At 43.2% G+C, this 26,794-nt stretch overlaps 1 protein-coding gene across 5 annotated transcripts in view; it reads left to right on the top strand.

The window, feature by feature from the left end:
* LOC8058820 (HEAT repeat-containing protein 5B) overlaps positions 1-17,815 on the top strand; it is a 73,842-nt gene extending 56,027 nt beyond the window's left edge. For 2 of the 5 annotated variants that reach the window (XM_021448990.1, XM_021448994.1), the window contains 19 exons: positions 3,951-4,018; positions 4,569-4,662; positions 5,731-5,954; positions 6,070-6,208; positions 6,306-6,374; positions 9,348-9,404; positions 9,622-9,708; positions 9,839-9,967; positions 10,060-10,260; positions 10,353-10,796; positions 13,012-13,065; positions 14,141-14,238; positions 14,412-14,505; positions 14,602-14,740; positions 15,574-15,884; positions 15,971-16,114; positions 16,195-16,359; positions 16,455-16,580; positions 16,803-17,815. In XM_021448990.1, the coding sequence (XP_021304665.1) occupies positions 3,951-4,018; positions 4,569-4,662; positions 5,731-5,954; positions 6,070-6,208; positions 6,306-6,374; positions 9,348-9,404; positions 9,622-9,708; positions 9,839-9,967; positions 10,060-10,260; positions 10,353-10,796; positions 13,012-13,065; positions 14,141-14,238; positions 14,412-14,505; positions 14,602-14,740; positions 15,574-15,884; positions 15,971-16,114; positions 16,195-16,359; positions 16,455-16,580; positions 16,803-17,612 (3,453 nt within the window). In that variant the 3' untranslated portion in view covers positions 17,613-17,815. The remainder of the gene's footprint in view (positions 1-3,950; positions 4,019-4,568; positions 4,663-5,730; positions 5,955-6,069; positions 6,209-6,305; positions 6,375-9,347; positions 9,405-9,621; positions 9,709-9,838; positions 9,968-10,059; positions 10,261-10,352; positions 10,797-13,011; positions 13,066-14,140; positions 14,239-14,411; positions 14,506-14,601; positions 14,741-15,573; positions 15,885-15,970; positions 16,115-16,194; positions 16,360-16,454; positions 16,581-16,802) is intronic. The other 3 variants (XM_021448993.1, XM_021448992.1, XM_021448991.1) reach the window with 3 other exon arrangements.

The raw sequence follows: 26,794 nt of genomic DNA, 5'->3' as shown, positions 1-26,794 counted from the left end.
ACATCGTGCGTACTCTTCTCCTCCAGGCCTCGCTTCCTGCTCGCTTCTGGGCCAAGAGCTTGCACACCTCCACGTACCTCCTTAACCGTCTTCCTTCCGCTGCTTGCCCAGCTCTCACACCACACCACGCTCTCTTCAGGACCCCCCTCGCTACGATCACCTTCGAGTCTTTGGGTGTGCGTGTTACCCAAACACCACCGCCACCGCTTCTCACAAGCTGGCTCCCCGTTCGACTCTCTGTATCTTCCTTGGGTACTCCCCAGATCACAAGGGGTACCGATGCTACGACCTTGCCTCTCATAGAGTCCTCATATCTCGCCATGTGGTGTTCGATGAGTCTGTTTTTCCCTTTTCCACCACTCCCATTCCCGCTTCCACTTCAGAGCTTAACCTCTCCTCTGTGTTTCCTACTGACCCGGTGGACCAGCCACCTTTGCCGGTGTTTCCTGCAGGTACTGCTACGTCGCCTGTCGCCTGTCGCCTGTGACACCTCCGGGCCTCTACCCTGCCCGGGTCCTGAGGGTCACCTTTCGGCCCGGCCCCTGTGCCTGAGACGGGTCCCGGGTCGGCACCTTCGACTCAGGCCCCATCGGCACGCTTCGCCCAGCCGGTGCGTGTGTAACAGCAACGTGCTCCTGGAGTGGGTCCCGGGTCAGCGTCTTCGACTCCGGCCCCACCGGCACGCTTCGCCCAACCAGTGCGCGTCTACCAGCGACGTGCCCGGCTGGCGCCGCTGCCTCCATCGGCACCGGTGGCCCCCTCTTCGCCGGGGTCGCCTACACCACCGGCGACGTCTTCCCCGCCGGCGACACCGACCCCGCCGCCGAGGCCCCCAGCTACCCGAGTCGCGACGCCGGTGTACCACCCTCTGCTCCTTCACCGACACCCGCGTCATGTTCAACCAATGGTGACACGACATGCGGTTGGTACCCTGCAGCCCCGGGCTCTTGCGGCGATGCCCGGGGACTCGCAGGTCTCCCCGGTACCCTCTTCCGTCCACGAGGCTTTGCTGGACCCTCACTGGCGTCGAGCGATGGAAGAGGAGTACGCGGCCCTCCTCGCCAACCAGACTTGGGATCTGGTCCCTCGTCCGCCAGGCTCCAACATCGTCATCGGCAAGTGGATCTGGACCCACAAGCGCCGGGCGGACGGCACTCTTGAGCGGTACAAGGCTCGCTGGGTTCTCCGGGGCTTTACTCAGCGCCCCGGTGTCGACTACGACGAGACCTTCAGCCCGATGGTGAAGCCGGCCACTGTCCGCACGGTGCTCTCGCTGACTCTCACGTGCGGCTGGCCCGTGCATCAGCTGGACGTCAAGAATGCCTTCCTCCATGGCGCTCTCACTGAGACAGTCTACTGCAGTCAGCCGGCGGGGTTTGTTGACTCTTCTTGTCCCGACATGGTATGTCGGCTCAACAAGTCTCTCTACGGCCTCAAGCAGCCCCCCTAGCGTGGAACCATCGGTTTGCTGCCTTTCTACTGACTCTGGGGTTTGTGGAGGCCAAGTCAGATACCTCTCTGTTCATCTATCACCATGGTGTTGAGACTGCATATCTGTTGCTCTATGTTGATGACATTGTCCTCACAGCCTCCAGTGAGTCACTCCTTCAACGGATCATCGCCTCTCTGCAACAGGAGTTTGCTATGAAGGATCTGGGTGCACTACATCACTTCCTCGGGGTCACTGTTGAGCCTCACCCTGCTGGATTACTCCTTCACCAGCGGCAGTACACTCTTGATATCCTGGAGAGAGCTGGGATGACTGACTGCAAGCCTTGCTCCACTCCAGTTGACACACAGGGCAAGCTGTCGGAGACTGAGGGTACACCAGTGACAGATCCCACTGCATATCGGAGTCTTGCCGGGGCACTTCAGTACCTCACCTTCACCCGGCCGGATATCACCTATGTCGTTCAGCAGATCTGTCTCCATATGCATGATCCTCGAGAGCCACACCTCATCGCTCTCAAGCGGATCCTACGCTACCTCCGCGGCACCGTTGACTTCGGTCTCCTTCACCGACGATCGTCCTCCACTGAGCTCGTCGTCTACACTGACGTCGACTGGGCCGGGTGTCCGGACACCCGCCGCTCCACCTCCGGCTACGCCGTCTTCTTAGGCGGCAACCTGGTGTCCTGGTCGTCCAAGTGCTAGCCGGTCATCTCTTGCTCCAGTGCCGAGGCAGAGTACCGCGCTGTCGCCAACAGTGTGGCTGAGGCTTTCTGGCTCCATGCAGCTCCTCACCGAGCGCCACAGCCCTCTCTTCCGGAGTGCACTGGTCTACTGCGACAACGTCAGTGCAGTGTACCTCTCCACCAACCCGGTTCAGCACCAGAGGACCAAGCATGTGGAGATCGATCTACACTTTGTCCGGGACTGGGTCGCCATCGGCGATGTTCGGGTCTTCCACGTCCCGACCACCTCCCAGTTCGCCGACATCTTCACCAAGGGTTTCCCGTCCTCGACCTTCACCGAGTTCCGCACCAGTCTCAACGTCACCAGTGGCTAGTTGTGTCTGTGGGGGGCTCATGTACTGTACTTCTTTTCTTTCGTGTCCAGTCTATAAACTCCGCTGCGACGGTAGTTCAGACTGCGGGGGGGGGGTGTTAGAGTATATGAGTATTAGGCCCATGAGGCTAGGCCCATGAGGCCCATGTGTACGACACTATATTCCTAACCCTCTAGGGTTAGCCCAGTTATGGAAAATCAGAAGTTTAGCAGGAAGATCACCCTAAGAGAGAGTGCGAAACTTGGCCTCAAGAGTTATTGGGTGTGAGGCCTTGTTGTCGAGGAAGAGGTTGGCCGCCTTGGTCCAGATGGTGTGAGCCGAGGCGCCGGTCTCCATGATCAGCCGCATCACGCGAGGTGATGATGAAGAGTTGATCAAGGAGCGGATGGAGCAATCAACCACCAACCAGGAGGCATAAGGATTTTCAGGCGCCGGGGTGCCATCGATGTGGGTTGAGGTAAACTTGCCAACGAGAGTTTGGAAGAGTTCACGCCAAGTGGAGTAGTTGGGTGGATCAAGTTCGAGGGCAAAGGGGATATGAGTTTTGACATTGATTGTGGTGAGCGCGGAAGCGAGGCTGGGGGCAGGAGGTGGAGGAAGAGCAGCGACAATATCTGCAGCCAGAGCAGGAGCAGCCTGAGTATCATCATCCATGGGCGTGACAATGGAGAGGAGAGGGTGACGAGTGGAGAAGAAGGGTTAGGGAAAGGAATGTTTCCTAGCTGATACCATGTGAGTGGAATTCTCCCCACTGTTCCATTCATTGATCAAGAGTCATGACTCTTCCACTACTAAGACTCTTCATTCTAGACTACACAAATTCTAGGCCGTTCATATTCTAATAGTTTCTATCAGCCTTATGTTGCTCACATCTACAAATTCAAGCTCAGAGCAATATCTGTCCCATCTCCTTAATTTCTATTTTTATGATATTTTGTAATGACTACGAGTTCGATGGGGTGTTATTAAGTGTAACATTATAGACAATTTTCTTCTGCAGTTAAGTAAACATGCTTTTTTCTAACAATTTATACCATTTTGGATGCCAGTAAATTTATGTACAATTCTAGTGTGTATTCAAAAAGAATTGAGTTTTCAAGTTAATTTCAAATCTGATTGCATCATCATATTCTTAAAGTTGGGGTCATCTGGTTTACACTAAGTGTTTGAAACCTGGAAATTTTGTTGAAAACTGTGTTTTCTTATGATGCGACGACTGGATGCTGCTATGATTGCTGCGAAATTCTTTCATAGTTTCATGCAACATATGTGAACACCATTTGCAAGAAATCAAGGCAATGTTTGCAACAAAATTTTCAACTTTACAACATTTAGCCCATTTGCACCAGATATCCTTTATCTGACTATATTTTTTCTTTTTTAGATGTTTTTTATGCAGTTGTAATTTGCTTATCTTATATTGCTGAATCTTCTCTACCAGGCTGCAATGATTGACGAGAATATCGAAGAGAATCTGTTCAGTATGCTTGATGAGGAGACAGATTCTGAGTATGTTGTTTTATTTGTGTATATGATGTATCCTACAGTCACAAATACAAGTTCATTAAGATATATATATATATATACGGTCTCCATATGATACTTTTACTCGCAATATCTATATATAATGAAAGTATATTTTGTAATGAATTTAGTAATTCCAATCATTTGTGAGCTATCTCTGTAAAACTTTAGTTGTTGTCTTGTTGATAGTCAAAGATAAAAAAAAGGTTCTTAGAATTAACCAAGATGGACTTATATTTGTGACTGGTGGAAGTATGTGAATTTGCCTTGTGGTGAACTGTATTCATGAGGTCTTTATTTGCCTTGTGCCCACTCAGTATTATGCGTCATTTGGAATGTTCTGTTTACATATATGGATGTCTTATGTCAAACCAGCAACTTATCTTTCTGTTTTTCAGATATATCACTATGATTTGTCAGACATAAGTTTACCGCCATTACTTTATCTGTTTTTAAATTTAACTTAACTCAATTGACCAATTCAATGTACTTTGTAAAAACTTATGATGCTAATCACTAATATTCAACTGTGCAGAATAGCAATGTTGGTTCGTGCAACTATTATTCGCTTATTGTATACATCATGTCCACTACGTCCATCACGGTGGCTGGCAGTTTTACGAAATATTGTATGTTTACTTCATATTTTACTTTGTTGAATGTTCTTTCCTTTATGTATTATACTAAGAAAAACAAGCCTGTTATGGCAAATGACCTACAATAGGTTTATACCAAAAACAAAAATCAAATGCAACCAGCAACCTAGATGAACCACAATAGTGCCAAAAAATGCTACCAAGATTGTTCTCCAGACATGCACTAGAACCTGGCCTCATAGTGGTTCATCCTTAATGTCCTGCATTTGTGTCTTTGATGGAGCAGCTCCAAATATTGCTGGGGCTTTAGCCATGGCTACTGAGCAACGGCGTCTGTGGTCCTTGGCTGGGGCTAAAGGGTTATCCATCTTATCTGCTCACCTCCCAGGAGATTAGATTTTTTCTTATGTGTGTGTGGGTTGCCTCTCAGCCAGATTAGGTGTGTTGTGCCGGCTGTGTTGAGTCAGTGTTGGGGGTTGTGTTGTGTTGTGTTGAATTGTACTTGGGTTCTTCCACCCTTTTTTCTTCTTAATAATGATGCACAGATCTCCTGTGTTTTCCGAAAAAAATAATAGCATAGATATTTGGAGAACTCCCCCTCAAAAACACATCTGTTTCTATTTCCTTTATGTATCTTGTAGTGATTTCCATGCATTTTTTCTTGCCAGAGGCAGAGATACAGGATACCAATAATGAGAGAGGAATGCAATTATGGCTTCCAACGAGTAGTTTTATGAAGACAATGATATGTGAAAGTGTAGCCATGTTCCTATTTGCTTTTTCATGCCAATTTATTTATTTACGTTGGCACTGGATAATCTATAAAGGGTCTGTTAACTATGATCGAAGAAAGGTTTTTGGAATATGTACCTATTGTGAACATTTTTTCATTTATGCCTTAATTAAAAGCATTTCTTTTGAATTCTTAAATCACAGTATTTTGTGTGGTTTGGTGACTTTTGTAGATTAAATAATGTGTTTAGTATACACGATGATATGACTTTTCTTAGTTTTTTCATTACATCAATTCATGGTTAGTGCCGGGGAAATTTTTCTTTGGAGTTGCTAAACTGATGTCATAGTCTTTTTTATGTCACTTAGGTTCTTGCTACGTCAATTAGAAGAAACACAGGTGAAGTTCTGTCAAGTTTTGGACATAATCCCCCTGATAGCACATCTGAGAATGATGTGTACTACGGAGAAGATGAAGACAACATGATTTCCAGCTCAAAGCAGGAGCAAGTCCACTGGGCTGGTTCTATATCCAGCCAGTTTCCTCCAAGGAATAAGCACCTCAGATATCGTACCAGGGTTTTCGCCGCAGAGTATGTTTGCCTTTTTATTTTATGTACCTTTTTTTTTGCTTCTGTCAAGACCAATTTGAGATGTCCATTAATTTCTTATTCTTATTGCAAATGCTTTCCTTTTGTGTTAAAACAGATGCGTTAGCCATGTACCAATTGCAGTTGGAGCAGAACCTGCTCATTTTGACCTCTTGTTGGCAAGGAGCGCAATATCTAATGGGACAAATGATTGGCTAGTGCTTAAGCTACAGGAACTGGTCTCACTTTCATATCAGGTTTTGACATAAATCAGATTCTAGATGCTGAAACTATTGGGTGAAGATTTGTGTTAAATTTAACTGACTTATGATGACAACTCCCTTTGGGTGGCAGATAAGTACTGGGCAATTTGAAGGAATGCAGCCAATAGGCGTGAAGCTTTTGTGTTTGATAATGGACAAGGTGTAGCATCTATTTTGAGATTATGGCCTGGTGATAAATATATATTCTAGTATGTACCATGATGTCACAGCCCTACTCGGGGGGGGGGGGGGGGGGGCTGAGAGGGATGGGTGGTGGCAGCTAGAGAGAGAGAGAGCCGAGGCAGAGAAGAGAGAGGGATAGGGGAAGAGCAATTGCTCTATTCTTGCTTAAGATCTGAATGGTTACATGACCCCTATATTTATAGTCCCTATGGGACATTTTTTTTCCACACCGGTAAACCGAATTTCATTACCGCCGCAACGAAATTACAGAATTCATTTTGTGACCGACTAACCACCCGACAAAAACCAGAGTTTTCTCTTTCTAACATATGAACGCACAGGGAACATATGCTAGAACACTCTCCCAGATAACAGAACAAAAGCGCACAAAAAAACAAAGAGCGTCCCATTACAGGGGCACTAGTGCACGACAACTAAGCAGCAGAAGGGCTGCTCTAAGCAGCAAAAGGGACCAACTGATTCTCCTCCTGCGGGTGAGCATTCAGGTCTTGCTTGTGGAAAAAAAGGCCGTCGTCTTGATCGCCTGTGCTCCAAGGGGCACCTGATTCCTCATCTCCTCCATCAAAAGCCCTGCCCAGTATGTAAGGAGTCCCTATGTGACATGGCCTCTAGGCAATTTTGACTTGACCTCCAAGCAATCTATAGATAGAGTCCTTATAGATCTGGACTTTCTTTTCCTAACAAACTCTATCTTTATCCATTATCTATTCTGGACTCCTCTTGGGGGAAGGAGGCCGACAGCTCCCCCAGAGCCGCCGCCCCCCTTGCTGCACGTGCCCAGGGCCCTTATTTGGGCCTTGTTGCGCCCAGCCATTGGCTCATATAGGCTGGTGACATCACTCCTCCCCATTTCCACTCAGCGCGTCCTCATGTTGAATTGTTGCCCATTTGTTGACGCTTTCTTGGGGAGGAGCTCCTCCAAAGTGGAGCAGCAGGGCTCAGTGATGACACGACGACTATGGGGGATATACCGCTGGGTACCACAGGATGGTACATGGGCTGCACCATCAGAGGTGGCCCAGCCCACATGATGAAGACACACGCACGGCTGGTCGACGTGCACCACATGGCTACAAAGAAGATATTGTACCAAATATAATACTTTACTTGTAACCCTATCCCTTCAGAGTATTTAAGGAGGGTAGGTAGGGGGTATAGACCCATATACCCTCACGGCTCCACAAGGGCTGCGCTAAAGGAAGTGGCCCAACCCGTCAGAATGGGTCGCGTGGGCCACCTAGCTGGTCGGCGTGACACGGAAGGATGCAAGACTAACTTGACGATCAAGGAAACCTGGTCGGTTTTAGTAGATTTTGTATCTTATGCGAAATATGGAAGTTGTAATGATTAGATCTAGATTTCTTTGGATGTAACCTTGCCCCCCATACTATATAAGGTGGGCAAGGACCCCCCTCGATTCAACTCATACACAATCAATACAATCACGGAGACACAGGACGTAGGGTGTTATGCTGCTCTCGTGGCCCGAATCTAGATAAATCCTTGTGTTTGTCTTTCGTCATCGTCTAGTTCGTTGTCTCGCACATCTCCGCCGATTAATCTACTACCGTGAGTATACCCCTTGGTGGACTGCCGACCAGCTTTCGTCGATAGTGACGACACAAGCTGTGGTAGCTCGATGATGAAGACCCAATCAACAGACGAAGACCTTGTGCAGACAGATGGCGTAGCAAAGATTGCACAACACAATCGTCGATGTGCATGGGATGGCGATGTAGATGCAACAGTGATGTGGACACAGGCGGTAGTGTTGTGGCCCGACGAGGTGACACAGCCAAGCCACGACGCTGTAGATGCAACGACGAAGTGGACACACAGGCGGCGGTGCTGCGGCCCGATGAGGCGACACAGCAACAAGCCAGCAGCCCTGTTGCTCGGAGAAAGAGGATCGTAAGACTTGGCCATGGATGTGTTGGAAAAGTACACGCGAGGTCGATGGGCAGTGGGCGACTCAATCCCGATCATTGATCGGGTAAACCAAAAAGATAGCAGGGGATCGGGTGTACCTAGCAACACAACACGGCGGTGGCGGCGCGGCCCGATTGGGCGGCGTCCAGCTGCGAAACGAGCTGCCAAAGGCGGACGGCCCGGGGCGCACGGCAGGTCGCGATCACGCGGGGTCGCACGAGGATGGCGCAGATTGGCCGGCCACCACCATGGCAGCATAGTGTTGGGGGTGGGGTCGACTTGGCCTGGGCCACCACCTTGGTAGCGCGGGATGGGGCGACGCCCATTGTCACAAAGTTTTTGGGTCGATGGGGTCGAGGTACGGGGTTGTGGTACGTGGTACACTACTTGCGAGAGATTTTTACACTTCAGATCGAAAATGAACCCGTGAACCCGGGTCAGGGTCGACGAACCCGGGTCAAGGGTCGAAGGTGGTGAACTCGTTTTATGTGACTTTGGCGACACCCGGTGTCTTCCACGAGAAGCGCGGAGAGGGCGACGAAGTGGCACGGTGTCGCAAGAAGGCCTGATCTGCTGCTTGATGACGATGATGGCAGCCGGATCAATAGGATTGGGGCGCCTAAACAGGGGTGCTGCCCCCAAGATCGATTTCTCCTTGGGTGCGCGCGGTGCGGAAGCGGCTTTGGCTAGGGTTAGGATCTAAACCTAGGCGAATGATACCATGACGGATAATAGAATTGGTGGAATATTGGTTGTATTGCATTAGACCTCATTGACTGATTATATAGGGTACATAGGATTAACACCCCAAGTGGGTAAATAATGTGGTACTATTTCTATTTACTCTTAACACTATGGATTATGATTAAGAGAGATGTTAAAAGTTCACCCTTTTTTGGGCATGGTTTATATTTCTTTCAGCTACGGGTTTATTCTGATGTACAGTCTTAAATGCTATTGCAAATTTATCATAATTATTGTGTTTATTTCATTTTTGTAGTTTGGCAAGGCAGTAGATCCTGAATTTCCTGGCCATATCTTGTTGGAACAGTTTCAGGTGATTCTCAGATCTTCTCAATCCTTAGTTCCCTTTTTAAGAAACAGAAAGAAAATCTGCTACCTTGGTATGAGATTAAATATCTTCGTGATTGTGAGAAAGAAATAGCCTGAGATTTCTTATGAATACTGATAACATCTATCTGTATAGGTACTATTTAATCATTTAAATGAACCCTATTTTTCTGATGGTATTCATTTTTATTTTCAAAGTGCAGGCCCAACTTGTTTCAGCTGTTAGAATGGCTATAAGCACTGCTTCTGGCCCACTTCTTTTGGAGGCTGGACTTGAACTTGCTACAAGGGTTTGTCTCAGAACTAAAACAAAATTCTGATTTGCTATTATCACAGTATCCCTCCTTTTAGCCAGACTTGCACACCAAGTATTTATTATATATTGCTGCTGATACATCTCTGCTTCATAAAAAAAAACAGGTTATGACGAGCAGCATAATTGGTGGGGATAGAGTAGCTCTTAGTCGTTTGTTTTCTCTGATAACACGCCCGTTAAGTGACATAGAGGGCCTATTTTATCCATCTTTTGCTGACTGGGTAGTGTGCAAGGTATTTAAGTTCTCCTAAATTGTTGCATTTATTCAGTTTGTCTTGGATATCTTAGTGTCCTAAGTTTCTAACCTAGGTTTTGTAACTGACAGATAAAGGTTCGCCTTCTAACTGCCCATGCAGCAGTCAAGTGTAACACCTATCAATTTTTGAGGATGAAGGAAAATGTTCCTAATGAATACCAGCAATTGGTACCTTCACTCGTAAACAGCTCAACTCTATTAGGAAAATACTGGATTCGAGCACTCAAGGATTATGTTTCTATAAGTTTTGGTTTGCACTCAAAAATCAATGTAAGACGGTCAAACGAGCCTCAACAATTCTTTTTCAAGGATCATATGATCATATAATCATATAATGGTTTATATTCTATCCTCTTTTACAGTACAAGCCATTCCTTGATGGGATTCAGTCATTGTTAGTCTCGTCCAAGGTGCAGAGGTATCTTGATGAAGTTTGGTTATTAATTCTTCAAGCAACAGCTCTTGATGCTGCGCCTGTGGAATTTGACGAGAATAAGCCCAAAAATTTACTTGAACAAACATTTATATCTGGGCATTGTATGGTCAAATTGGACAGAAGTGAATTCCAATTTCTTTGGGGGTTATCTGTCCTTGTGCTGTTTCATTCATGCCAATCAGTGAAGAATAATTCTTTGAAGATCAACCTTGACTCTAGACAAAACAAAAAGTTTGGGGAATTTATGGTTCACAGACTAGATAATAAAAAACCATGTGATCAGGTCTTACCCGTGCTGTTGTCCCTCACAACAGAAGTCTTTTTCAGCAATAATTTCCTTTCAGTGGATATTTGCCAGGAAGTCCTCCAGGTCAGTTTGCATTTGCTACATTCATGTTTCCCAAATTGTAAAACTTGCTGATTCCTACTCTCTCCGTTCCAAATTATAAGCCGCTTTAACTTTTTTGGTACATCGAATTTCCTATGTCGATGTATCAAAAAAGTCAAAGCAACTTATAATTTGGAACAGAGGGAGTATGTAACAATCCTCCACATCAATGTAGCATAGTCTATCCATCCACAAAAAGATGTTGGTTTTGGTATTTTCATGGTCTCCAATATGCAAATTTGACCATTAGTTTACATTTTAAAATTTCACATTTTATTTTCATATTTCTAATGTAAATATCTTAAGAGGTAGTAGTTTCTATTATGCAAAGTTTTAAAATTTGGATTGGATGTATGTCCAAAACAGCATATATTTGTGACCAGGGGTTATAATGGCCCGTATGGCCGCCAATGTAGGGAGAGTGCGATTTGCGCCAGTACATCCTTCGTCATGCAGTTGACGAAGTAGCCTACCATTTGGTGATCCTGGGCAACCTGATGCTCTTACATTGAATTGATGATGGTGGTCTTGTAGTTGTCTTCAGCCACCACAATGGCCATCGGCTCTGGCGCCTTGATGGATCCATCTAGGAATCCCACCAGCTGTCTACCCCTAATGGCCATCGGCTCTGGCACATCGCAGGTTGATGTCATGGGAGTTGTATTTTGGGAAGAAGATAGTTCTGATGACCATTGAAGGATTTGTGTAACGAGGATGCCCAAACTAGAGTCCAAGGCATGAGTGTATGGTGTTGTAGGGGGTTTCTTTCCCCCTTTTTATTGTTCTTAATATAATGATACACAGTTCTCCTGCGTGTTCAACAAAAAAATGGATACACAAACTCAGGTTCACCATGGTGCATGTTATATAGTGTTGTTGGGCAACAACCTACAAGGTTACATGGGCTTTGGTTACAATCTATCCCTTCCTTTTACATTTATGTTTCTAGAAGGTACTAGGATACAAAACAACTAACCTATACACTTTGATCAATATCATAGATATACATCGATGACTTCTAACAGTGCTGAGCCTTGCCTGGTTGAGGGTGTGGATTTACATATGGACCACCCAAGTTTAAGTCCTTGTCAAGGCAAATGTGGATGCATATCTCTTCTTAATGTTGAGCCACGTTGTGTGTTGAACAAGAGCACAGCAGGGGAAGCCCCATTGTAAGAATTTTTTTAGTAAAAATAAAAGAAGCTGTACAAGAAACACAAAGCTGTACAAGCAAACAGCGAAAAGCCAAAACAACAAGCCTTGGGAGAGGTGGGCAATTCATTTATATTTCAACACTCCCCCTCATGTGGAGGCTCCCTCAGACCTTAGACGTGGAATAGGAGCAAGCAACAATTATACATTTTACTTAATTGTGCTAACCTAGATTCAAACTCGAGACATTTGGCTCTGATACCATTTGAGTTGCATGCACCAACCGGTTCAATCCAAAAAATTAAGCTAATACGGAGAGGTGGGCAATTCACTTATATTCCAACACTAGGAAACTAGGTTAGGGGATCTATACAAAAGAAAGCAGTACACTTATGTTCTTCATAGGTTTGTCCAATTTGTCTTTTTCATTACATGGGAGATTGCTCTTTATTTTGATTTCAGGAGTCATGTTTCAAAGTTGCTTGGGTTCATGGTTTCAAAATAATTGTTCATTGACGGTGATAAATACTTGCACATTTTTATTTAAAAAAAAATTATTTCAAAAAAAAATACTTGCACATTTTCAAAATAGTTCATGTTTATTATTTCAAACTGTTTGTCAAGAGGTATTGCACATTTGCCATCATTTACAGTTTCGCTAGAAAAAATGTAAAAGGATGTAGGGTGATTAGAATAAATAATCATTTGGGTGACTTAGTAAGCATGGCCTTGTTCTGCTGTCCTTACTCAAATTCCGATCCTTCTTAATCTCTAGTCATTATCACAGGATAGTTGGACTCGGACAAACTATCTTGAAAAATAGAGGGTATGCGCATGGATATCTTTGATTCTCCAACTGTGACCTTTCATTGTGCTTCATGTTGATTGTTTACCATCTAGTTTTTTATAATGATATACCAAGCGAAGCTAGATGTCACGATTTGATTAACCGAAACTTTGCTTGCTCTTGCAACCCTTAAAGATTATGCTGATTTATCCTTCACTCCAAAAATCATTTCTAGTGACAAGATTTGTGTCTGTGCAGGCACTTACATATGCTGATTGTTCAAGTGCTCCTATCATCCACCTATTCACCCAGGTAAGGTTATTCTTGTGATAATTGCTAGCAGCTCATGTTAGATCAGTCAATCATATTTCAGTTCTAACTTTTTTTTAATAAAGGGCTTTTTAGTAAAGGACTTTATTAAAAGGGTAACACATTGCATGTTTTTTTTTCTGAAAATGCTTATGTATTACTATTGTCCACAAGGCCCAATTGTGAGCTGTGATGAGATAAATATGGTCCCAATAAAAAGAGTTCCAAAAACTTGTGGCATGTAGCTGATTAGACAGGCAGTCAGCTGCCTAGCCAAAGGGGATCTGAGGGAGCTAGTGATGTTGCCTGCAGAGAAACTCAGGGAAGCACCGGCGTCAGCTGGCGGGGTACTCGAGTGGAAGTCGCCCACCCGTTTGAGCAGCTGCCGCACAACCTGCTGCCTAGCACCGTCACTAGCCAATGCCACCCATCCGCTAAGGATAGTTCGTCTCTAACATCAGCTTTAATACCCCTTGCCTGTGAGGAACGGCGACATGAGCACGACAACAGGATCTTGGATGATAGGAGGAATGGGGAAAGGTTCCTGTTTCTTTTTTTTAATTACAAAAGTGCCTCTGCTTATAAGCAAGAGTCGACCCTTACAAGTGGGGTCCCCACACTCACCCATATACCAACTATCAAAGAACACGACACACTTAGCTACTGTTCCAGCACTTCACTTCCCTCTAGTTGACGCCGATGGTGTGCCTGCAGCTGCATGTGTAGCATGCATTGCAGGCAGTGAGTGGGATAAAATGACACAATGGAAGAAAGAAGACGCGCACAGTGGGAATGTATCCCAGGTGGATTGATTACTCCTGTTTTATAGCTTAGGGAAAATAGATCACTTACTCCCTTCAATCTTCTGTTATTGGAATGAGATTAACTAATGCATACTTGTATAGTTGCGAGTATTGCTTCTCTCTTCTTTTTCTTGAAGGGCTAATAGTGTCCCTGGTTTCATTCCTTTTGCATCCATGTTAGCAATATTCAAGGATAATACAGTACAAAAGTTTTATCCATTGCATATTGCTTATTTCTAATGAGACTACTGCCTAACTTTTGTTTCACCATGAAGATTATCAGATTCTGCCCTGACAACTTTTTTGAGGTTGAAGCCTTTGTCTCCTCTGCATTAGAGTTATTGTCTCGGTATCTTGGTGTGATACTTCAATGGTAATCTTGCTGCACTGTACTTTGTTTCAAACTTTCTTTCTGCATGTGCTTCATTTCAGATTTCCTTGAGGCAATGTAGCTAGTTTCAGAACCAATTGCTGATCTTCTAGTTAGAACCTTTTGTTCCTTAAATGCAATATTGTCATTGAGTTCTGTATTTGTGATCACTGCAGTAGGGGTGGGAGTTCTCAGAATCATTCAAGTAACACTTTGATTTCTGAGTTGTCTATTGCAAGTGAGACAATGGCTTGTCGAATCAAAGGAGAGGTAGTGATAGGTTATACTTCCTTTGATTATGTCTAGTGCAAATTAGCTTGAACTATATACTTTCATTCCTGGAATCTAATAGCTGGTCTCATGTAGCAGTATTTGTGGAAGCTGATGATGTTAGTGGTATCCACTTCACACCAATCATTTCAACAAGTGCCAACTAATTTATGCTTGTCAAATATTATATCCTTCCTCCAAAATATCTTGCCTTTCATGAGGAAATGTTTTAGAGGTACCTTCTGTGTCTTCTCAATTTCCTTGTTATTGTTGGAACATATTCACCTGTCTTGACCCACTAATATTTATGAAAAACTTTTGCCATTGTCCTTCTAAATATGCTGTTTTCTACCCTTGTAAAAGAATGAACCTATCTAGTTTTGCTAGCAACTAGTTGTAGTCCATTCAGTCCCTCCCTTAGTATGAAACATACATGTTTTTTTTTCTTAAATAGTGTGAAAATGAGCATATCTGTGTTGCCACCCCAGCCCCCAAAAGCCAAACAATCTGGCAAAAGGTCACTTAGAAAGCTGCAACTACTCTCTAAGCATTTGGAATATGATCCAGTTAGAACAAGTTGTCTGTGCTTTACTTATAAAAAATTAATAAAAATAGCAGTAAAAGGCTATGAAATTGAATTAATCACAATTTACCTATAAGTTAACCCACAGTTGATTTCGGCATGGTGTCCATTCTCCACTTCTAACACATATAGATGAGCAATGAGATGTCCTGCAATAATTTATAAGGCTCCACCATTTTTAGTGTTCCTTTAAAGTTTTGTACTCAAGGTTTGATTGGAACAAAACATTCAGTAAAGGGAATGTTATTTTTGGATGGCCTCTTGACTGCATACAATTGGGTCCATCCATAAGTTGCTGCCCTACCATTACCTAGAACTCCTAATGTCTAGCAAACGTTTAAAGTTGAAGGCTCAAAAGGGACCTATAAAAAAGTACTACCTAGAAAATTGGTTGATAAAAAATAGCTCTTATGAACATGAAACAATAACCTTTCATGAAGAATGATGATGCTTAAAGAATTGGTGCCCCCCCTTTTTCTTTGTAGAAAGAGCTGAATCGGATGGTGAGTGCATGAGTCCTAAAGTTGTCTTCGGTGCTATGGTTGGCCTAGTGGGATACTTCTATATAGAGTGCGATAAAAAGATCTCATTGCTTGAAAACAAGATTTCTGATTCCTACAAGCTGTTGACAAAGATACTACTTTTTTGCTTGGGAGAAGCCACTGCTCTTGCAAAACTTGTTCCTGAGATCGTTTATCAAAGTGAAAATGTAAGTAACAATGATGTGCTCCTTTGGGGCAGCTTCAGGCTGTGCGTACAGGTTATTCAGGGTTCACTTCGTAGTACCAACATACAGGTAGATAACTGCTTCACCTATTATTGGTACCCAGATGTCACTCTTTGCTATTCTTGGTTAGTTATGAAATTGTTTTCACTAAGCAGATGCACATGCTGGGTCTGCATGTACTGAGAAGCTATGCACAGAAGGAGCTAACTGAAGGTTCGGAAACAAAGATAGATTCTTTTGTGATGTTGCTTATGGAATTGCTGGGAGACTTGTTTTTGGTGATGCAGACTACGCTGAAGGTACTATATAGAATATATTATGAGATTGTCAAAATTTCTGCAAAATCGGATGGTATTATCTAACGAAGTTCTTACTCCAGGAATGTTCAAACAAAGAATCTGTCAGTGTCATTGATGAATGTTTGAAACTTCTTTTCCTCTTCCACACACTTGCACAATCAAAGAGATACCAACAAGATGCTACAACTCTTCTGCTGGAGGCCTTACTGATGATTTTCAATCTGTCCAGTGATACTGTTTCACAGGTAAATTTGATTTGCTTTTTTTATCTAATAATGTGATAGAAAATCTATTGTTCAGCTTTATTTTGTTGATCATTTTGTATAATATTCTTTTTCAGGAGCTTGCTGAAGTGAACACCATTTCCAGAAAGCTGTTCTCTCATTTTATTCAGATTCCGTCTGTGGCTATACAGATCAAAGATATAATGCTTTCTGCACCACCTGAGAGGAGAGTACAGCTGCAGGTATTGTTCCTTACTGTGTGTGGATTTTCTTTTTGAATGGAATCTGTATGTATTGCTAGTATGTGCATGTATCAATGGATATTGTTTTGTATTAAGCTTGACATTCATGATGATCTTAAGAGTTAGTGCCATCCATACTTAGAACATTGTTGCTGAGCTCCTATATTCATGATTCTACTTCCTTGATGCCCTGAGATAGTCAATAATCTTGCATATATGTAGGACATGGTCCGAGCTTCAGTTAGTCAAGGCCAGATAATGGTGCCAGCAGCTGTGAGTGCACACTCAGAACAGAATGTCCAGGATAATAGCAGTATAAACCCTGGGTCCACGGCTGAAGGTTCTGATTGTGTTGCAACTCACAGGAAGAATGAAAATGAAGTTGATGATGACTGGGATGACGACTGGGACGCTTTCCAATCTCTTCCTGCAAGTGCAAATGATGGTGTCGATTCTGGAGAAATCTCTCTTACAACTAGGTATAATGAACAGACCCCACAGGAAAATATTAGTCACGGTTCTAGTAGTGTGGATATTACAGCTGGTGCTATGGAAGACATAACTTGTGTAGACAAGGAACTTGAGGAGCCCTCCGATTTGCAATTCTCAAGTACTGAACAACAGGACAAACATGAATCACCAGGGTCATCCCACGAAGATTGTGATGAACTCGAAAGACTTCCATCTGTTGATTGCAAAGAGCAATTAGCTCATAATGAGACAGCAGATGAACTGCCGCAGGTTCATGAAGACATTGATCAAGTAATTGAAGATACCAAAGTTGTCTCTGCAGAAATTCATGGGATTGAAGTGGATGTCCATGATGACATTGTTGAAGATGATTCCCCAATAAATTCAAACAATCTGTCAAATATCACCGAGGATGACAATGCATCGAGGGTTGACAGCAAGTTTGTCAAGGATGACAATAGAGAAGAGTTGTCAGGTTCCTCTGATGCTGATGCACCAGATTTTAGTATGTCAGGAAATGTGATGAGCGAGAGCGGAGGAAATGACCAACTTAGGGGCTGATTGGTTCACGTACGAGTGGAGCCTAGCTCTTATCTGGGAGCCAGGTGTATGTGGAACAGGCTAGGTGTATATAGCACTGTCATGTTTGATTTCCTGTATCTACTTAGTCTGGCTTAGTGGCTAAGAAGAGATGTTATTTGGTTGCATCTCTCGAGATATATTGCATTAGATAAAAAGATATAAGGTTACTACCATGATTTTTATTTTGTACAAGTATATCATGTCTGAAGTTTGGAATGAAGGGAAAGTGAGGGAGAGGGAGAGGCTGGTGGGTGTGTGGGACGTGCTGACGAGTGGGGTTGGGTGGGTGTGTCGTGTGTGTGACACCTTTTTTTTTAACATGTGTGACACCGCATTGCTTGCATGCCACATGTTCTGTTGGACTGTTCGGGCGAACATCGCAAAACCTAGAAAGTGCAGAAAGTGATAAGCAGTTTTTTTTTTATTTTTTTTTTAGATTCAGATTATGCTTAGATGCTTATGATAACTGGGTTGGCACGACCGGGTCGTCACACTCCACCTCATCGTGGTACTGACCACCACACGGTAGTCTCATTCAACATCACCACCGCACTCCTTCCCTGTCACGCAGGAGCTCATGCTTCCTCTCCCCAGTCACGTAGGAGATCATGTTCCTTTTTGTCATCTTGTCGCACTTAGTTCTCCACTCTTGCAAACTTCCTCGCCTGATAGGACTGTTGCTGTAGCGTAGTATGGTAAGTGTAGTGCACGGCATGACATCCTAGCATTCTGCATCCTAGTGTGGCGACATGGGTGCGGCACTGCAACGATGATGCAACATAGCGGATGTCGGAGTTGTGTATTACACACAGGGAATCAGATGGGTAAGACATAAAACATAAATTTAGGTACGTGGTATCCTATGTCTAGTTTGGAGTATATCTTATTCTGGTATGCTTGAGTTACAAGGGACTGCTGATGACTAATTGTCTATGCAGTATAACCTAGAATGGTGCACCATCTCGACTGGGGGCTCTCTACCTCTCCTTATATAATGCGTGGGGGTAAGGTTACATGATTCTGATTGGTTTACAAACCTACAATCCACCTTCCTTTGGAGCAGCGAGGGTGGTGCACCTACCCTGTGCTTCCCTGCGTGTCTTTCAATTGCGAGGGATGTCTCCAACGCCTCCTCAGCCAACTGCGCAGACCAGGCCACCCCCATCGACTCATACAACGATGGTGCCCCTCTGATAGAGTTTTCAGAGAACCCAATCCCCGACCTCGGAATCGGCGTTGACGTTGGGATGCAGGGCCATCGTGGAGTGGCGGAGTTCATGGTTTCGAGATCCTGCATGGTCTCATCCAGCTGACGGTACAGCCACAATTCAGCAGCTTCAAGAACAATCTGGTACAACAATTCTTGCTAACTCTCTTAGCCTCGCTACCGGGAACAATATGGGTTCAACTTTCCCACTCTCAATCTCCCTTCGCTGAATGAAAACCCACTCACCTTCCCACCGAGGAAGACCCTCCTCGCTCTAGCTTCGTGGATTGTAACCACACTAGCCAAAGTGTTTCTGCACATAATCCAATCCGGGGCATGGCTGAGTGTAATGTTCCTAGCACTGGTGGAGAAGGACTCTACTACAACCTTTGTGTGGAGACTCCGAGCTCCACTACCCAAGCATCTAATCTTCAACATCATACTGATGCTCCTCAATCAACCAACGGTAAATGTGAATCGGCTCTGGCGCCAGCCGTTAAGGCGCCACAGGCGCGATGACTTCCTTCCTTTCCTGGAACTGTCGTGGTTCAGGCGGGAGCCTAGGCAGTTCTAAAATGAGTCATCTCGCCAAACTCATCTCTTCTACCAATGCGTAGGTAATCTTTGTTTCTGAAACTAGAAACTCCAATATTTTGGAATCGGCCATTAAAAATTGCTTCAATGTTGATGATGTTCATATTGTTCCGGCTCAAGGTCAATCAGGCGGCATGTGGCTTCTTGTCAAGAACGAAGTTGAAGTGGATGTCTTAGCCACCAGCAGAAATCTCTTCTTAGCAATTTGTAATCTTAGGCAGTCTAGGAAAACTTTTGGTATGGTGTGTATGTATGATGATCCTCACCACAAACGTACTGCTGCTATCTGGTCTGAAGTGCGGTCTTTTGTTGTAGCTCATTCGTACCTCCCAATCCTTTGCATGGATGATTTGAATAATATTATGAATGCCTATAAAAAGAAAGGTCCTACACTTGCTAATTTAAATCGTATTGCGGAATTTATTTTGTTGTCTTGTCAAGAACTGTGGGCTGTTTGATTTGGGCTTTAATGGACCAGCTTATACTTGGACTAACAAAAGATTTAGCACTAACCCGACTTATGAAAGGTTGGATAGATGTCTTGGAAATGCAGGTTGGTGTGCGACTTTCCCAAAGACAATGGTTTACCATTTACCTATGATGAAGAGTGATCGTGCTCCTATCCTGTTGGTGCTGGATTCCAATAGAGCTAATGTTAGAAGACCATTTCGCTTTGAAAACTGGTGGCTGCTTGAAGATGATTTCACCCAAGTTGCCAAAAATAGCTGGCTTAAATTTGCTAGCAGACCTTTCCACCAGAAAACTCACTATCTTGCCTCTGACCTCAAGATCTGGAGGAAAAATAAACCCAAGCTTTCTGACCAACTTTCTGCTATTGAAAACCAATTACTTTTCCATCAATCCAGACCTCCTGATCAGCAAAACCACTCTATTCAAAAAGAGCTTATTCACCAGCACCACGAAATACTAGCCAAAAATGATGCCTACCACCGTCAAAGATATAAGAAAAATTGGCCCACTGCTGGTGATCGTAACACTTCTTTTTTCCACCACTCCATCATCAAAAGAGCCAGAAGAAATATCATTACTCACCTCCAAAGGCCCGATGGAAGCTATGCTACCACTCAACAGCAGCTTGCTCAAACTGCTATGGATTACTTCAGAGAATTATTCAGCAGCCAAATTGTCAATTCACAACTAGATGAAGGCTCCATGGAGAATACTGCTGCCCAGGTAATCACTAATGACCCCTTTACTAACTGAAATGCAGGAAATACATGACATAGTGAAGAACATGAGAAATAATGCTGCTCCCGGACCGGATGGCCTAAACGCTGCTTTCTACAAAGCTACTTGGGCCTGGACAGGTAAAGATGTTTTAGACCTTATCAAGAATTTTTACAACACTGGTTATATGCCTCCTGACATTAATAATACTCACATTGCTCTAATCCCTAAGAATAACAATCCAGTTTCAACCAAGGATTATAGACCTATTAGTCTATGTAACATTATCTATAAAATCATTGCTAAATCCCTTGCAGACAGAATCAAACATCACTTACCCAATATTATTCATCCTTCTCAGAATGCTTTCATTCAAGGTAGGAATATTGCTACTAACATTATTATTGTCCAAGAGATTGTTCATTCTTTTTGCCTTAAATCTTGGAAACAAAAAGCTTTCCTACTTAAATTGGACTTAGCTAAGGCATTTGATAGAATTGAATGGAATTTCATTGTCAAGGCCAAAGATAAGGGTGGTCTTGGTATTAGAGACATTTACAAAATCAATGAAAGTCTCCTCGTCTATGTGGCTTGGAATATTGCCACTGACAACAATTCCTTTTTAACTAAAGTTCTCAAAGCTAAATACTTTCCTAATTGCTCTTTCTGGACTGTTACTAATGACTCAGTTAAATCCATTTTTTGGTCCTCTATCATGAAAATTAGACACTACTTGCATGAGAACTGCACCGTTCAAATTCATAATGGTTGCTCTAGCATTTGGTCCAGTCCTTGGCGCTCTATTTGGAATAAAATTCACGATCACATTAATTTACCTGTCACGGTTGATAATCTTCCTAACAAAATCTTTAATCGTTGGAACCCTCATAGCCAAACTTGGAATGCAGATCTGCTTCTATCGATTTCTGATGAACAGGCTACTAGAGAAATTACTATCTTCCAACTGTTCCCTCTGAGGAAAGCGACGTTCTACGTTGGAAACCTGCCAGAAAAGGTAATTGCACAGCTAAAGAAGCCTTTCACCTTCTAAATAATGATGATGATGACCAGGATAATGAAGCCCAAGGAGCCAGAAGCATTTCACCATAGGTTCTGCAGATAATGAAAAGAATCTGGAAGCACAAGACAATTTCTCCTTGCATCAAAACCTTCTGCTGGAGACTGATTAGAAGAGCTCTAGCAACAGGACAAAGAGCTGGGAGTCTATCTCCCAAAATCCAGAACGAATGCTCCCTTTACAATATGCCTGAAAATGATGCTCACATGTTTTTTCACTATGATTTTGCTAGGGTGGTCTGGTTCTCAGCCACGCCACCCATAATTACTTCTAACCTTCCGCAGGAACAAGACGGAGTGCAGGAAACTCTATCAGCCATCATCACCATGAATACAGGAGAAGAAGAGTTACCAAAAATAATAACACTTTGGTTTATTTGGAAAGCGAGAAATGATGCTTGCTTCAACAACAAAAAATGGTCTGTTTTGCAGGTACATCATTCAACAGCAGTGGAGATAACTACATCTATATCTGAACTTAATGCAGACAAACAAGGAAATGAACTCCAAGAAAGGAGAGAAAGGCGAACATTAGAAGATCTAGACCCAAATCATTTTAGAATCACATTACCTGCTTCTCTTTCAGGAACACGATGCTACACAGATGCTTCAATCACTCCTGACAACGACGAAAATCCTGTTAGACATGCTGGGCTGGGAATCTTGATTGTCAATGCATATGCAGGGACTCCCTCAACTATCTACATTAATGCGAAGATGATGAACTGTGGCTCTGTCATTATGGCTGAAGCTGCGGCTTTGGATCTGGCTGCCCAAATCCTCAAAAAGCTTGGCATACAACATCCAAGTGTACTAACAGATAATGAACAGCTGGCTATCTTCTTCAATGGTCAGAACTACCAAAATCCACCGAGATGGGAGATAAAACCTCACACCCAGTCCTTCATCAACTCTTGTCTCTCAAGGGGGAGAAAAGTCTACAAAATCTGCAGAAGCAACAATACTACAGCTCATCTCCTGGCAAACCAAGCACGACAATGTAGCAGACATAGTGCTGAATTTAATTGTACCAATTCTCAGCATGTAAACAACTGTCCTCTTAGGACAGCTCTTAACTCTGTACTGGGTGCTCATTTCACCCTCCTAGCAGTCTCATGCTGCTAATTAATAAAATTGTCTTCATTAAAAAAAAATTGCGAGGGATGCAAGTGAAAGTCACATGGCTTTTGACTATGAGAGATGCAAGTGAAATTTTTGCGAGGTGCCACCTCGTCCTAGCTTTGCAGGATCCCAATCTAGTTTTCGCTAATGCACTAGTTGAATTTTGCTTACACATAGACAGGGCAATTGTCCTAGGCATAGGGCTAGGTCATTGATCAAGTATGGTCTATGTTCTAACTCGATAGGTCTTTGTTATTGAGTAGTCTTTGGTAGGTCTGTGTTTGTACACCTCTTGAATGTAACAAAAGTTACCAATAAAGATATCACTTTATGATACTTTACCTCATGTTTAACGTGTGATCGATTTGTTATGTCTATTTTTATCTACTTAGTTGAAAGTTCATGCATTTTTCAAACTTGACCTAGTGGGTCTATTCGATAGGTGTGGCCATAAGATATTTTGCTTACACTTCATTTGAAGAGTTGGACCATCAAGTCCTTTTTTGTTCCAGTGGCTCCAATCTGGACTCCACCAGGCGAACGACTATTGCATTGCAGCTGGGCAACAATGACTATCATCCTTTGAGTTACTAGTAGGTAAAAGAGCGATGTTAATACCTTAGTACAAGTGCATGATTTGACAAACCCTGTATGTGGCATGTCATAAACTCTTCTTCCACACGAGCTACATACTTGTCCAATTTTATCGGCTTCATTTCCAATTTCCTGATATTTGAGCTTGTTTAGAATCCTCGGGAAATTTACTTTGTATTTAAGGACCAAAGGTTTTAGAGCTATATAATCAGCCTCGAAGGTCTCCCTCACTCTATGATGGCTGGACTAGTTGATTAGTCCAAGTATTGGACCATCCATCCCATGTATAAGGTGGTCCAGTGATTCACAACTTGTTAACTGCCATGGCTATAGGATCCGCTAGCTGCCCATCCCATAGAAAAGCCTAGTACCAAGTGTCGAGGAAGTTCTCCATCTACTCTTGTTGTGTATTTTATTCTTCACACCTCTGGCTTCTTGGCCTTAGTTCTTATCTTTTGATCTTGTTTTGATTGCTGCTGAGAACCACCATTGGCTAGCTTCTGTTGTTCGGCTAGCCCTTCTTGCCCTCGCACTTTAGCTGCTCTTCTAAGAACCACCTATTTAGCAAAGATGGGTTACATTGAAGCCATGGATCTAGTAGGTGTTGTTCATGATTTCACCAAACTTGCTCTTATTGTCCTGCTTCTACTTGCGTTTTCCGCCATGCCAACGAACTTGCCTTTGCACTGCGGTCCTTCCTCTTGGGGGAAGAGCCCCCCACCAGCTTGTTCATTGGTTCTTTGCTTGTATTTGCCCATGTTGGCATTGACATCATCTTGACCATCGGCATGTTTGTTAGCAATCTTGAACATCATTTCTGCACTAGTGATGCCCTTTTTCTTGATCTCCTGCATGAGGTCCTCGTTACTAACCTAGCTTATGAAAGCATGGGTGACACTATTTTTAGGGACATGATAGAGCTCATTTTTCCTTTGAGTGAAGTGCCTCATGTAGTCTCACAGGGTTCACCCTTCTCACGCCGGCAACCAGCGTGTTCCCACGTAGAACCGGGATTAGTATATGCACCTTCAAAGTGTCAAGTTGGCATTCTTTGATAGTGCCCTCTTCAAGGTGTCCGAGTCGGCCAAGAATATCAGGAGGTACTGGACCATGAAGTACGGATCTGAGGCACCGACCGACTTAATAGATAGTCGATAGTCCTCAAGCCAATTCTTCATGTTCGAGTTCTTGTCGTATTTCATGTTGTGGTAGGGCACCTAGAATCTCAAGGGCTTTTCCGCCAATCAAATTTGGCTTCCAAAGGTGAATGCACCAATCCATGGAGGTGAGTAGGCCTGTCTTGGTGGAGTCATGTCTTGAACATTCCTCTGGTGCCTTCTACCATTAATTAGGTGGCGAACTTGACTACTTGTCATACTGGTGCGGGGACCGAGGGGTGTTAGTCTTCTCCTTGTCCCTCCACTGACTCTCATCGTCATACTCATTGTTTGCATGCTTTCACGCCTCAACAGTGTCGGGAAGGTCTTTGTTTTTATTTTTCTTGTGAGAAGCATGAGAGTTCTTCTACACCAAGTTGGTGCTAGAACCTCTCTCATCATACACTTCCTTGCCTATGTCCTTTTCCCTCACATTCTCCCCAACACCAAGAGTAGCAATGAGGTTAGTCACTGTCACACCCATATTTTAAGAACAAAATAGGATGCATAAAGGACTTATATGTGCTCCAGAAACAGTCGCACATATAAGTAGACAAATCTCAAATGTACTATTACATTGTTTATTATATAGCGGAACGATAATAAATCACATAGTCTTATACAATAATAATATCAAGAAGTAAACAACGCTCTTGACGGAAGCTCCACACAGGGACACTATTGACTGCTTGACTTCAAACCTAATACTCATAGCGATAGTCCTCATTCCAATCATCATCATTAGCATAACCTGGGGTGTTGGGAAATTGCAAGAGTGAGCACATATCGTACTTAACAAGTATAACCAGGGGTTCATGAGGCTCAATTAGCTGACACTGGTTTGACTGCATTTAGCTTTTAATAGTGGATAGCATGTTCATAATTAAATAGCAAGTGCCAAGGTAACATAAATAATCCAATAATCTCATGATCAGTTGTACGCATAATTAACTCATAGCATAAACAATAATCAAATGAACATAATAACATAATAAGCTCATCATCTTAATGTAGATGTCTCCAAGGCCGCTCCTGACCGTGAGCTCAGCTAGTATACTAGTTTTTAACACTCTGCATAAGTTGTACATTTTTACCCATGAGTCATGATTTACCCTTTCGTCCGAGGTAGCTAGTCTCTTAACCCCCTTCCTAGGGAGGTCGCCAGGGATCACTATGAAGTCTTTCAAAAGTTCGTCTAACATGTTAGGGCCACAAGGTTTCCCGGGCGCGCAGATATAGATGCCCCCCTTTCAAATGGCACAATGACGCGCAGCCTATACACATAAGGACAGAGGCTCGCACTATACCCAAAACGGTTAAGCCCCTCTAGCGCCCTTTCGGGTAACCTCTAACAAAATAGAAAAGGTCTTCATACTGAGCTAAAGCTAGAGCCATTATAGCCCTCATAGTTGCACTGTTATCCCGGATGATCACGTACAGACAAGATCTCATATAGTTATTTGTCATCCTTTTATGTTCATTGCATAGCTATTAATTATCTTACAAGATCATGGATTATATTAAGCACTAGCACAACTACACCAAATACATATCAAGTAGGTAGCAAGGAATCCAGGTAACAATCATTTATGATTTTGCTAAGGTCGACAAGGTGGAATCATGCATATGATATATATGTGTATTTATAAGTGTATAAGTAACAAGGATGATCCCAAGTTATACTTGACTTGATCAAAGCTCTCCTGAGCCTGCTGGTCTTCAAAGGCTTGGTCTTGCTCACCAACATACGGCTCACCATCTATTCCCAAACATCAATCAACAACACGCAATCCAAAGTAGACAATCATACATAAAGCAAACAAACTATAATTAGAACATTACACCAGCAGTGAGAAATCAAAGATAAAAATTTATAAAAATATTCTACGCAGTGCTACGATCAAACAAACGTAAAGTTCACGAAAATCGAAATTAAGACGTAGAAGTTATGAATTTTCTAAGATTTTCTATAGATAAGTAATTAATTAAATGCTACTGCGAAAATAAAAAGTTTTAAAACATAGAATAAATACTTCTAACATGTACAGCTCAGAAATACGGATCTAACGAAATTTGAATGGACAAAAACGGAGTTAAAATGAGCATGTTATAAGCAATTTAAATCTGGTAGCAAAACTGTTATTAAATAACAGAAAACGTATTTTGAACTCAACCGGCTAGAATACGCTTTCGCAGTTGGAAAACATATTTTACTCATGGCG

This window comes from Sorghum bicolor, chromosome 10 (genome assembly GCF_000003195.3).
Source record: "Sorghum bicolor cultivar BTx623 chromosome 10, Sorghum_bicolor_NCBIv3, whole genome shotgun sequence".
Classification (NCBI taxonomy): domain Eukaryota; kingdom Viridiplantae; phylum Streptophyta; class Magnoliopsida; order Poales; family Poaceae; genus Sorghum; species Sorghum bicolor.
Note: the sequence above shows the minus strand (reverse complement) of the source record. Positions and strands in the feature narration are given on the sequence as shown.